Source organism: Protomyctophum parallelum (assembly GCF_964188405.1).
Source record: "Protomyctophum parallelum genome assembly, chromosome: 8".
Classification (NCBI taxonomy): Eukaryota; Metazoa; Chordata; class Actinopteri; order Myctophiformes; family Myctophidae; genus Protomyctophum; species Protomyctophum parallelum.
The window spans coordinates 2,669,508-2,684,214 of NC_139703.1; the positions used below are offsets into that span (position 1 = coordinate 2,669,508).

The window sequence follows — 14,707 nt, forward strand, 5'->3', positions numbered from 1 at the left end:
TGGCTATGTGACTCAGCCATTTGAATGGGAAAGGCACCCTCTACTGGTCAGAGAGAAGAATAGCAGCAGTACACCGAGGATGGAGAGACATGATGAGCTTATACAACAGTGGTTTTCAAATGAGGGTCCGCGGACTAATTAGTGTCAATTTAGTGGTCCTTGACATGAAAAGGTTTGTGAACCACCGGCTCACAATTCAAAGGGCTTTATTGGCAATGTCTAAGCCTAAGCGTATGAGAGCATATGAGAACTGTCTAGATATATTATATGAGTGCATCATGAATTAAAAGCCCCCCCCCCCCAAAAAAAAAAACAACCTCCTCATTATAGCACATTCACAGATGTATTTGCACTTAAATTCCTCTGCCCGAAATTAAAAAAAAAAAGTTTTCTAAATCATGACAATTTTCTTAAAATTTTGAGGCACATTTTAACGATTTTTCAAAAATAGCAGACCTACAAGTTATTGTAGATCTGCTATTTTTCAATAGCAAAATTATAACATAATGTATGTAACCACCAAAAGGGGTTCCTGCTCAAAATGGTTTAAAATTAGATGCTGCATCTCAGCAGGGTCTATCCCTTCAATGAAAATCTAAAATCATGACCCCCATGGTATGACCAACCCTACATGGGGGGGGGGCACCCTGGCCTTCTGCTCGGCTGGCCCCCTCCCTGCCCACCTGAGAGCACCACAGTCGGTGGATTATTTTACGAGAGCACTAAAGACCTACCTTTTTAACAAAGCATTGTTCTATAGCTACACTGCTTTTACCTTGAAAGCCTGGGTATCGAGCATAGACTGTAAAAAATATGGACAAAGCTAGATCCGTTTGGTACCAGCTGGCCATTGGCTGGCTCCGTTTTGGACCAGCTGGCCATTGGCTGCCCAGACAACGAGGCGGGACTTCCCCCCTTCTTCTCCGTTGGTTTTTATTTTCACTCGAGTGGGAGGGGAATCCCGATCATAGACTGTAACGGTAGCCACGCCCCTCAGAACATACGCAATGTTTTTTTTTCTTTATGGTCATTTTTTTAATTAATGGGACCATAATTTTCCAAAAAGAATATTATGACATTAGAAATGAGACTTTAAACTAGTGACTGGAAGAAGAAAGTATTCATGACCATGTTTATTAAGGTAATACAGTCTAGGTGAAGTTGGGCCAAAATACATGGGCCTCTATGGAGCTATGGGGCTTTTTGGGTCCAGTCCAGCGCCACAACAGGCCATTATAATGAACTACCGATTTCAAATGAGGCTTCACGAAATATCTGGCTGACTGCCCCCCTGGTATCGAGGCTACGTTGACCTCTCTCTATAGGCTGTATGTCCTCATGCTTTAATGTAGACAACAGAAAGGTCTTGTCCGAGCCCTTGCTGTTGTGGATCTTACAGTGGTTCCCAAACTTGTTTAGCTACTGTATAGAGCCTCGAACGACACATTTTTCCCCTCTCTTATATTTGACAATTTCATTTCTTTTTTTTAAATGCATTAAAAAGGTTGTAAAAGAGCTTAATTACATCGTTCACTTTACTGGCATCTGCCCCCCCCCCCCTCCCCCCAAACAAAAGAAAAATCATGTGGAGACCCCACTGTGGGTCCCGGGCCACAGGTTGAGAACCACTGATGTACATTGAACATTGTACAGGACTGGCGGTTGTGTGAGAACTGTACGTCTCTCTGCTGACCCCAACAGTGTGTTCTGGTCGATGCTACGCCTCCGCTCACATAATATATCAGACACAACCATCTATTTCCCACTTGTTAGAGGTTAATACAACTGCGTCGGATGGGGCTGAACTTTAATCTGTGCGCACGTACGTACGTATGTGTGTGTGTGTGTGTGTGTGTGTGTGTGCTCGTGTGTGCGTAGATGCGTGCGTGCGTGTGTTTCTACAGATGATAGGGGTCAGTGACACGTTATATTCCATCCATGCTGGGGAAAGGGTTCTCCGAGCTCGCAGACAAGCGTAACCAAGGTTCAACAAAATGACACTCTCATTCCCTCTCTGTCATTCTCTCTCTCCATTTGAAATGACCAGAATACTGTGAAAATACATGGACAAAGAAGCTCGCATGCGCACACACACACGCACGCACACACGCACGCACACGCACGCACACCCACACACACGCACACGCGCACGCACGCACACGCACGCACATGCACGCACATGCACACACACGCACATGCACACAAAGACTGCATGTTAAGACACATGCACAGCCAAATGCGGTGTACACATTGTAGAGTAGGAAGATTGTCCTTGTAAAATGAGATTTGTCCCACAAATATCTACTTTGACCACATGACTGCTCTATTAACCACTTAAGCGTTATATACTTCATCAACGATGCATAGCTAAAATAGCAAATCTGTACATCTGCCATTTTTGCTATATATTTTACGTAGATATTTAGCTATATCTTGCTACCCTTACCCACCTCTAACTTATTCGCCATTATTTACTACTTAAAACCTTAAAAATGGTTTAAAAAAAAAGCTGATTTACAAGCTCACAACGTGACGATGTAGATTGGCTAGTTGAACGATTTTAAAATGTTTTAAAATAGAAAATATAAGGTAAATAACGTTTAGGGATAAGGTGCAAGGGGTGCCGCAGGATAGGGACCATTATGTAAATTATTGTGACCATATAGGTCGCAGATTACTATGAAAACCTGCAAAACACTCTCTACACGCTCACTTCTGTTGTTAAGCACTTTGGAACATTGTTCAAAAAGGTGCTATATAAATAAAGTTTATTATTATTATTATTATTGCCGTCTGCATATATGATGATCACGACACTGACCTCATCAGAACCCTGGATAGCCATACATGAAGATCATCACCTAGGCCCCGCCTGGCCTCACTAATTAGCACACATTTTATGCTCGGTCCAAAAACGTCAATAACATAACAGGTCTATATATGGGCATTCCTATTTCGCTTCTCACCCTCGGGGTGTCTTACTGGTACACATATATTGTTTGACTATAAAAACAATAATTTCTCACTGTATATTATGCACACTATGCGGCCCTCACACCTGTGTGCTACGCGTGTCCCATCAATGTCCGTTGACTGTTGAGAGAGACATTCGAGACTAGTTTGGAAGCTCATATAGCTTTACCAAGTTTACAGGTATGTCAGTGCAAGCCTGAGGAAGGTCGCAAGACCCAAACGTTGCTTCCTTACAATAAATGCTCTGAACATAGCAAGTGGCGGTGTGCGGGGGAGTCCCTCCTTTCTTCTACGCCGTATGCCTCGTCATCATCGCGCCTGCTCCAAATTATACCCACCGTATTTTTGTCTTTGTTTGTCTATATGTATTAATGCATGGATGTATTTGTTGTATTGTTCTCTTTATTGTACTCTCTGTATATTTGCGTTAAGAACCTCCTCGGAAAACGAGATGATACATCTCAAGGGGTTTATCCGGTCAGTAAAGGTATCATTTTAAATATTATTTTTTTCCAGCCTTTAGTGTGTGTGTGCACAAACTTTGTCCTACTCAAACATTACATTCCCATTGACAATGATTGGGCAATTTTACATCATAGTGTAAACACAAACATTGCGTAACACAAACATTGATGACGAAGGTGAGGAAGCAAATTTTGATTGACCGGAATGAGATGATGATGTATGATGATAAGAGCGTCCCTCACTTCACACTGGTGTGATTTTATTTATTTTACAGTAAGTGCCTATGGCTTGTTTTTTGTTGTTTGTTTACACATTCTTTGCTAATATACGTTGGATTCATGATCATGTGTATATTTTCTGACATTTACTTTCTCTTTTGGGTGAAAAGGAATCTTCCCATCAAATATATAGCAGCTCCCCAGTAGTAGCTCTGAAGACTCCCTATAGGAGTCAAAGACCCCTTGTTGAAGATCCAAGGACAACATGTTACTGTAGCATAGGTATTTGTTAATACCCAGCTATGCTAACATCTCAAATAGCTAAGCACAATACAGTGTAATTGCTACAGAAAGGGGGAATAATAGTGTTTTGATGAGAAAACGTCAAGCATAGAAGAAACTATTGAAGAGATCCTTTTTTCTTTTTTACGATATTTTGGGGGGCTTTTTCAGCCTTTTATTGATATAGGTATACAGTAGTCCGATAGGTAATGGGGAGAGATGGGGGGGTGACACGCTGCAGGGATGGGGATTACCGGCCTAGGTGCCCAGACGACTATGGCAGCCGCCCGGGGCCTATTCAAACAATTCTGTCTGTATACTGTATATTCGAGGAGTCCTTGGATGTATTCAGGATGTACTTGGTAGCCATGGCAAGGAGTGGAGCGCCAGTGGGCACGCCTGGGAAAGGACCACTAGACCCGGCAATATCAATGTGGGAGTACTGCAGAGGGTTCGTAGAGTCAATCCCACACCTATCCAGACCAGAGGCCATGATGAGGAAAGCGGCCGGGGCCTGGTGTCCTCGGGGAGTCTCGGTAGACGGCTTGCTACCGCTCTGGAGAATATCCTCATACTCGGACTTCCCAATGTGGGATATGTAGTCCTCGCGCCTAATGCTGGACACTTCAAACACGTCCCCCAAAATCTCTCCCGCCTTCTGCCACTGCGCTGCGGTTTCGGCCTGCCGGGCCGGTCCGTTGTCCATGATGACGGAGTAGTTGGATCCCATGGCCCGGATTGCGTGGCCGGTCAGCGTGGCGATGGTGAACAGCTGGGGGGAGACCTCGTGCGCGGCCTTCTCCTTCATCTCGCAGAGGAGGTCCACCATCACCATGCGTCCCTCTGCGTCCGTGTTGCCCACTCGCACCCTGCGGTCCGCGCGGGACACGACCAGTTCATCTGCCACGTAGCAGTCTGGACCCACGCTGTTCCTGACCATGGCCATGGAGCCCATCACCTTCAGGTGCTTCGGCCTCAGCTCGGCCAGGATCTGGAAGAAACCGGCCACGGCGGCCGCGCCGCACTTGTCCCTGTGCATTCCGACCATGACGCCCCCGGCCTTGATGTCCGCCCCGCCGGTGTCATAGGTGATGCCCTTGCCCACCAGCATCAGAGTGTTCTGGACGGGCGCCTCTCCGACGTACAGGAGCTTGATCACCCTGGCCTGGTGTCGGGGCACGGTGTTGGCACAGCGGTTGACCGCGGCCAGACAGGGGTACTCCTTCTCCAGGACGTGCAAGTCGCTCAGCACCTCCACCTGCACGGGGCCGCCCGCGAAGAGCTCCTGGACGTACTCGGCCACGCGCGGCGCGGCCATGCGCTCGGGGTCGGAGCCGCCGATGTCGCGGTACACCAGTCGCCCGCTCTCCAGAGCGAGGGCCAGTTTCACCACCTCCTGCCCGAAGGCCTCCTGCTCCGCCCACAGGCCCAGGATGCCCACTTTGTGCGGGCTGTCCTTCCGCTTGGTCTCCCTCACCTCCAGGGGCGTGTAGAGCGCGTGCAGAGCCCCGAGGGCCGCCACCAGGGTGCTCTGGGTGTAGTTGGGGTGCGGGGGACAGACCAACAGGGGCCGATGCATACCGGCCACCATGGCCCGTCTGATGCCGCGCTCCGCGGCCTCGCCGAACCTCCTGACGTCGTCAAAGTCGCGGTCCACCGGGCCGGTGGAGGCGAACACCATCCGACCGCCGGGGAGACCGGGTACGTTCAACAACGGCGTGCTGTTCTTGAAGCCCCTGTCCAAAAGGGTGTATTTCCTCAGAGGACATGCCAGACACTCCAGCTGCTGGGGCAGGGAGTCATGGCTCTCGGTCACCAAGACAACGCCATCGAAGGTCAGGTCTTTACAGTCATTGGTCCACTGCATAGGTTGAACGTCGTCCATTATACTTGTTCTAACTTCTCATTATGTAAATGAGAAAAACGGGTTCCATCTTATATAGGCTACACATGGTGACATCATCAGAGAGTATAATAATAATGTTTCCATAGCTACCTCCTGATCAACCTCATCATCATCTGCTTTTGCGTTGGAAGACTCGATCCATCCCTCCCGAGCAATCTTCGTTCCTACTCTCACCTATGGTCATGAAGTGTGGGTCATGACCGAAAGAATAAGGTCAGAATACAAGCGGCCGAAGGTGGCTGGCATCTCCCTTAGAGATAGGGTGAGAAGTTCAGTCACACGAGAGAGACTCAGAGTAGAGTCCCTGCTTCTTTGCCTAGAAAGGAGCCAGCTGGGTGGTCCGGGCATCCGCTTAGGATGCCTCTCGGGCGTCTCCCTAGGGAGGTCCTCGAGGCATGTCCCACTGGAAGGAGACCCCGGGGCAGATCAGGGCGCAGTTGGAGGAAACACATTGACTCACTGGCCTTGGAACGTCTCGGAATCCCCCAGGAGGAAGTCACTAATGTTGCTCTGGAGAAGGAAGTCTGGAGCACTCTGGTGGAGCTGTTGCCCCCATGACCTGACTACGGATAAGCGGTTGAAGATGGATGGATGGATGGATCGACTCAATCCAGCTTCAAAACCTTAAGTTAGGTTTTAGAAGTCGTTTTCAGAATCGGCCTCAAGTCTAAATGGGTTAAATCACCTAGTCCTAGACGAACAATAATGACGTTTTTACTGTCCTCCTGAAGAAAAAGGAAAGAACAAAAATGGAAGCCATTCTCACGATAATAAAAATCTAAACATTTTTGTAAAAAAAAATCTGCCTACATGTTTTACAAGGTTTTTTTTTATTTCTTTCATTGTAAATCATTTTGTGCTGCGAATTCCTGTGTGAAATTCACAAAGTCATATTGTCCAGTCATCCCTCCTACATTAAAATATGATTATTAGTTTTTCCCCATGTCTGCCTCTTTACTTGTGTAAACATGAACCTGAATATGAATATATCGTTATCTTCTCTAGAGTTATGACAAAGTGCAACAGACCAGGAAATAATTTCTCTATTACCATCCGATCGGATAGGCCCTCGAATAGCCTGAAGAGATATGGAACGCTCTGCCAAATAAAAACAGGCCTTTCAAATTGCGGTTTGAGTTTCCAGCGTTGGGTTTGAAGGCAGCCAAGGTGGACAGCTGTAGTATATCAGCCTCTCTGCGTTCATGTGACACAGGGGGATAAGGGAGGGCAAGGAGACACTGGTGACTGGGGCTTCCATTACCTGCATAAGTGACTTCGGAACCTTTCATGTTACATGATCTCTTTGGGACTCTTACTGGACTACCAGTAAGAGAGATATGGCCCAATCTTTATCTTGCTTTTTTTTTACGTAACCAGGAAACATGACCAAAGAAGAAATGTTCTCTCATTTCTAAGCAGAGTTAGTCGGACTTTGTGTGTTTGTATATGCATGACTTGCATGTACAGTATGTGTGTGTAGGCCTACCGGTATGTATCTATTCTATAGGTATGTACATGTATGAGTATAAAATAAACAGCTGCAACTGATTGCGATACATACAAACTAATTTAACTAATTTAAACGAGAGGGAGAGAGACAGCATCATCCTCAATTAGCAATATTTGGCGCCTATACTTTACAGAAATATTTGAGATAAAACAGGTGAAAATGCAATTAGACTCATGATATACGGTATATATTTTTTAATGGATTGTGAGTTGTGACATTAAAAAAAGTTCTTGTATTTTTTCTTAATTTTTTGTTTTGTCTTCTGAGCTCAATCTGCACCCAAAAAACCTGAACCTGCACGCACGCACACACACACGCACACACACGGTTGTATTCCTTACCTTCCACACAAGAGGGTCTGGCTCGGGTGGTCCCGGCAACTTGACCAGGGAAACAGGAACACTTGACGGTTTGGGAGCGTTCCTCAATCTTGTTCTTATTGCAGCAGCGATGAATGGCCACCACCTCACATGTCCCCTGCTTGACCTGGTATGAGACTGAGACACACACACACACACACACACGCACACGCGCACACACACACACACACACACACACACACACACACACACACACACACACACACACACACACACACACACACACACACACACACACACACACACACACATTTGTCTTATACAAGTTAAAATATAAAAGTACTTAAGCTTATCGTCGGGGGGGACCAAGGCGTTGCGTGCAATGTGGGAAGTCGGTCGGATTTCCACAAATGAACCCCCCCTAAGGCTGCTCAATATGGTGAAATAAGACGGGCATCATAGACTGAGAGATTATATTTGGGAATGCCTGACACGGAACTCCATATATGGGCATAAAAGGGACACAGACAGAGAGATGGTTACAACGGGCATTGTGTAACCGGGTGGGGCTGCATTTTCAGCTCGCATCGTTCCTGCGTAGGCTGTTTCACTGGTCCAGTTCACTGGTCCAGTCAGTCCCTCTATAGTAGGCTGTTTCCCCCAACGTTCACTGGTCCAGTCAGTCCCTCTATAATAGGCTGTTTCCCCCAACGTTCACTGGTCCAGTCAGTCCCTCTATAGTAGGCTGTTTCCCCCAACGTTCACTGGTCCAGTCAGTCCCTCTATAGTAGGCTGTTTCCCCCAACGTTCACTGGTCCAGTCAGTCCCTCTATAGTAGGCTGTTTCCCCCAACGTTCACTGGACCAGTCAGTCCCTCTATAGTAGGCTGTTTCCCCCAACGTTCACTGGACCAGTTAGTCCCTCTATAGTAGGCTGTTTCCCCCAACGTTCACTGGACCAGTTAGTCCCTCTATAGTAGGCTGTTTCCCCCAACGTTCACTGGACCAGTTAGTCCCTCTATAGTAGGCTGTTTCCACCAACGTTCACTGGACCAGTTAGTCCCTCTATAGTAGGCTGTTTCCCCCAACGTTCACTGGTCCAGTCAGTCCCTCTATAGTAGGCTGTTTCCCCCAACCACCGATGATGGATATCTTTGATGGTGGTCTTTTCAGTGGTTTATGATAGATTGTGCTCTTTGTCAACATATAAATGGTTCTAGGTTGCCGAGCAACGGATACAACCCAAAGTGAACCCGGCAACGAGTCTATCTGTTTAAACAATGAATGACCAAATGCTATTGAATCATTCACTATTGTACAGACAGCACAAATTGCAGTAGAGTTATAGAGTGCAAATGTTGCTCAATGCAGTGCATTCATTAACAATATATAACCCTGCTCTCGGATTTAAAACCCACCGTCTGTCACTATGTTGACTTAAATCCCACAAGCTGTAAAAGAAAACAATGAGCTGGTTATTTCTCAGATTTGACTTAGCTCATAGTTCAACTTCTTAGTCATAATAAAATGTATGTATTCCAAGGAGAAATCATCCATATTTTATGAGGGCTTACGGGAGAGCTTGTACAGCTTGGTGCGTAGCAATGTGTCGACATACACTTTATTGAATGGAACTTAAACAACTCGTTTACATATTATGCCCGGGGAGAACGGTTTGAGTTGGCGTGTGCGCGTGTGTGTGCGCGTGTGTGTGTGTACGGTGCTACCGAGAGTCACGTGCCTTCCATCAGTATAATTGCTAATCAAACAATGCCTCAAACAAACAAATGACTCATAATCTCCCTTGATTATCTCCACACTTCCCAAGGGGCTCATGTCTGGTTAATTAGAACATTGCGCTGATGGTAAACGCTGAGTGTTGAACAACAGTCTCCTTCTGACATACAGAGGTAACTTAACCCATTCTGACCTGAGATCAGATTCTAAAAATGTCTATTACATCCTGACAGTTTCATTATTAACCCATTCTGACCTGAGATCAGATTCTAAAAGTGTCTTCGATTTTTCAAAAATAGCAGACCTACAAGCTCGTATCGCGCCACTCGGTGGCGCGATATGAGCTTGTAGATCTGCTATTTTTCAATAGATAAAGCATAACATGATGCCAACACCAAAATGGGTGCCCGGTCAGAATGGGTTAAAGGCAGTGCTGTTGTAGCTACACTTTAATTATCCTGGGAATTAATTAAACTCTTTAGACTTATAGAGTGTACAAATGTAGAGTGTACAAAAGATGCATGTGCAGATGTGCTACATGTAATGCTTTTGTGCGACGCTGTAGTATGATTAAGTAGGACAGTGGTTCTTGGTCCGGGGGACCAACAGGGGTCCTTGAGTGGGTTCCAGGTGGTCCCCAGCTAAATGATGGAGAGTTGGTAAACAAATGGACCCTTATAGATCTTTAACCCATTCTGACCTGAGATCAGATTCATACGAGGTTTCCACTGGACACACGCATGGTCTGACGAACCCATTCTGACCAAAGATCAGATTCTAAAAATGTCAGTCGCTCTTCGATTTTTCAAAAATAGCAGACCTACAAGCTCGTATCGCGCCACTCGGTGGCGCGATATGAGCTTGTAGATCTGCTATTTTTAAATAGCTAAAGCATAACATGATGCCGACACCAAAATGGGTGCCCGGTCAGAATGGGTTAACTCTGGAGACCTGTAAGGGCCCATTTGGTTTCATTTAAGAATTATTGTTAAACATCTGCATTACTTAGTAAATTTACAAGATGTCTATACAATTGAGAATGTAGAAGAAATTGTTATTTTGATCGAAGTTTGCCCATTCTCTCGATATATGGTACCACATCAATACAACATGGAATTGTGGACAAAAGTCCTATCCCAATCTTGGGTCTGGGAGGCAAAAAAGAATCTCATCAAATGGTGGTCCGTGCCTCAAATGCTGAATAAAAAAAATGGAGCTCGATTATGAACAGGGTTGAAAAACACTGAAGTAGGACATTAATTCACGGAGACGGAGATGAAGAGGTTTCTGCACGACAACAGCGACTGGGCTTTCTGAACCCTGCAGACGAGCAGCAGCGTGTTCTCTCCAAACCTCGTTATGTGCGCACTTGAAAGCCGACTGTGTCAAATTCTTAAGCAAAGCTCGCCCTCCCGGTGACATTAACACCTAAATCCTGTTTTTTTTACAAGCGAGGAGGAAATCCTTGGTTATACTGTACCGCGAGCGCAAGGATTTCATTTCATCCGACGTGACTCTGTCGAAAGTCCCGAACTTTTCATGCTCGGCTTTGCAGACAAGACACAGAATGAGAGCACGTGTGCACAGTGCCGAGACGCACACGCGGACACGCAAACGGTTTAACCCATTCTGACCTGAGATCAGATTCATACGAGGTTTCCACGGGGGACATACTGGTCTGATGAACCCATTCTGACCTGAGATCAGATTCTAAAAATGTCAGTCGTTCTTCGATTTTTTTCAAAAATAGCAGACCTACAAGCTCGTAGCGCGCCACTCGGTGGCGCGCTATGAGCTTGTAGATCTGCTATTTTTCATTAGGTAAAGCATAACATGATGCCAACACCAAAATGGGTGCCCGGTCAGGTACTTTTACTTTACTAGAGTATTTCCAATTTTCAATACTTTCCAATTTTCTACTTTCAAGTCTACTCCGCTACATCTCAGAGACAAATATTGTACTTTTTATTCCACTACAATTATTTGAAAACTTAAGTTACTTCGTGGATTTGGATGATTATTACAAAACATACTGTAGGTTAACCACACCCTATTTAAACTTTGGCTATGTGAAAATAGACGATCTACTCGCAATGCATGTCGCTTGTAGATCTGTCTCTTTCAAAACATTTGATTATATACATTCTAAACCTTTCTGCATAATGAATACTTTGTACTTTTGGTACATTTTGCTACAAATACTTTTGTACTTTGACTAAATTAAAATTTGAATTCCGGATATGTACTCGTAATAACAAGGGTACTGATACTTTTACTTAACCCATTCTGAACGGGCACCCATTTTGGTGTTAGCATCATGTTATGCTTTAGCTATTTAAAAATAGCAGATCTACAAGCTCATATCGCGCCACCGAGTGGCGCGATATGAGCTTGTAGGTCTGCTATTTTTGAAAAATCGAAGAGCGACTGACATTTTTTTAATCTGATCTCAGGTCAGAATGGGTTCGTCAGACCAGCGTGTGTCCGGCGGAAACCTCGTATGAATCTGATCTCAGGTCAGAATGGGTTAAGATATAAAAAGATGTGAGTACTTTTTCCACCACAACCCGACCCCCCGCCGTGCACGCGTGCGCACACGCGCACGCTCACGCTCACGCTCACGCACACGCACACGCACACGCACACGCACACGCACACGCACACGCACACGCACACGCACACGCACACACACACACACACACACACACACACACACACACACACACACACACACACACACACACACACACACACACACACACACACACACACCCTTTGTTGGGGCCGTGCCTCCTCTCATCCTTTCTGGTTTAAAGTTTGTTTGTTCTCTCCTCCCTCAAAGCTCCATCAATGATCCCTGGCTGTCTGTCATCATCCCTCCTCTTTCATTTCCCTCACTCGTCTGGCTCTGCCTCTCTCCCGAGGCCACTGGATCCGCTGGATTACCCCCCCCCCCCCCCCCCCCCCCCCCCCCCCCCCCCCACACACACACACACACAAGAATAAAAAACAATAGAACTCTATGATCCTCCAGCCATTATTTCCCGTTGGACTGGATAGTTGCGTGGCCAGCAACTTAGCGATAGTAGATGAAGAACGGAGTCATTGTGAAATAAACTGGAGGCATCGATGCGGTTCAAAACCAGGTCAGCTCATCACAAGGATCAGGATACACAACCTCACCATCTGTGTGCTGGACCCAAAGTTAACGCTGTTGTGACAATAATGTTTCCACCAGGGGGAAAAAAAGAAAGAAAGTGTGTGTGTGTGTGTGTGTGTGTGCGTGTGTGTGTGTGTGCATGTGCGTGTGTGTGTGTTTGTGTGTGTGTGTGTGTGTGTGTGTGCGTGTGCGCATGCGATTGCAGTAATGCTCAAGCAAAGAGCTAAGGCAATCTCTAAGTTATGTTGTTACCTGCGGACTGCGGGGATTGGTGATATTTGCCACATACAACGGAGACGATGCTTCCTGTATCCGTGGTCTGTTTCCTGAAGCGCTTGTTACTTGCGCAAGCAGAGCGCGCAAGTAATATTTTCGCCCGGTCTCCTTCGTCGTGACAGCTGTTCCGCCATTCGAGGCTTACGCAGAAAAACATCAAATCTGTGCCTGTGTTGCTGGACCAATGATGACGAAATGACCATATTTCTTACGTCATCATTTAGAGCTAGTCATACGTATACTATATACATAATCAGTAAAAAATAAAATAGCAAATTGTGCCTGATCTGCTGGGACCAGAGTACGTGGTGTGTATGTGTATGACTAGCTCTAAATGATGACGTAAGAAATATGGTCATTTCGTCATCATTGGTCCAGCAACACAGGCACAGATTTGATGTTTTTCTGCGTAAGCCTCAAATGGCGGAACAGCTGTCACGGTTTTTGGCGCAAAGTAACCACAGTATACCGCTAATCAACTTACAACTACACACTTTATACAGTATAGAGTATAGAGTATATATGTATACGTATTATAGTATATGCCTATATACTATATATATACTATATATATTTCTTACGTCATCATTTAGAGCTAGTCATACGTATACTATATACATAATCAGTAAAAAATAAAATAGCAAATTGTGCCTGATCTGCTGGGACCAGAGTACGTGGTGTGTATGTGTATGACTAGCTCTTAATGATGACGTAATAAATATGGTCATTTGTGGTCATTTGGTCCAGCAACACAGGCACAGATTTGATGTTTTTCTGCGTAAGCCTCAAATGGCGGAACAGCTGTCACGGTTTTTGGCGCAAAGTAACCACAGTATACCGCTAATCAACTTACAACTACACACTTTATACAGTATAGAGTATAGAGTATATATGTATACGTATATAGTATATGCCTATATACTATATATATACTATATATATTTCTTATGTCATCATTTAGAGCTAGTCATACGTATACTATATACATAATCAGTAAAAAATAAAATAGCAAATTGTGCCTGATCTGCTGGGACCAGAGTACGTGGTGTGTATGTGTATGACTAGCTCTAAATGATGACGTAAGAAATATGGTCATTTCGTCATCATTGGTCCAGCAACACAGGCACAGATTTGATGTTTTTCTGCGTAAGCCTCAAATGGGGGAACAGCTGTCACGGTTTTTGGCGCAAAGTAACCACAGTATACCGCTAATCAACTTACAACTACACACTTTATACAGTATAGAGTATAGAGTATATATGTATACGTATATAGTATATGCCTATATACTATATATATACTATATATATTTCTTACGTCATCATTTAGAGCTAGTCATACGTATACTATATACATAATCAGTAAAAAATAAAATAGCTAATTGTGCCTGATCTGCTGGGACCAGAGACATTTCAAATGTTCCTTCACAGAGATATTGAGATTCCACCGTTTACAGAAAAATTATACTGTATAACATATTTTAATTCAGTTTATATACCTTTTTTTCAACACATATAAATGATTTATTTGTCTCTGAAAAACTAAAAAGGGATCCAGAATATATCTACAACGATAAAACAGTATTTCTTATATAGATAGAAACTTGAATCATACTTAATAATACTAGATGTTTATATGTATAAAGTAGGTAGCAAATAGTTACATCTAAACATTAATCATTTCAAACGTTCCTTCACAGAGATACTGAGATTTGACAATTTACAGCGGTCGAAAGGACTTGCGCCCTCTGCTTGCGCACTAGTTGGCCATTTATGGCCTACTAGTGTGCAACAAGCAAGTATGCACTCGACAGAGTGCAGTTCTAGTTGAGTTTATTATGAGTTTATAATATCAAATATTA

General features: G+C 44.7%; 1 protein-coding gene across 1 annotated transcript in view; it reads right to left on the minus strand.

The window, feature by feature from the left end:
- tafa4b (TAFA chemokine like family member 4b) overlaps positions 1 to 14,707 on the minus strand; it is a 63,554-nt gene that overhangs the window by 36,008 nt on the left and 12,839 nt on the right. Inside the window, exon 3 of the mRNA XM_083770563.1 lies at positions 7,696 to 7,851. Coding sequence (XP_083626689.1) covers positions 7,696 to 7,851 — 156 coding nt within the window. The remainder of the gene's footprint in view (positions 1 to 7,695; positions 7,852 to 14,707) is intronic.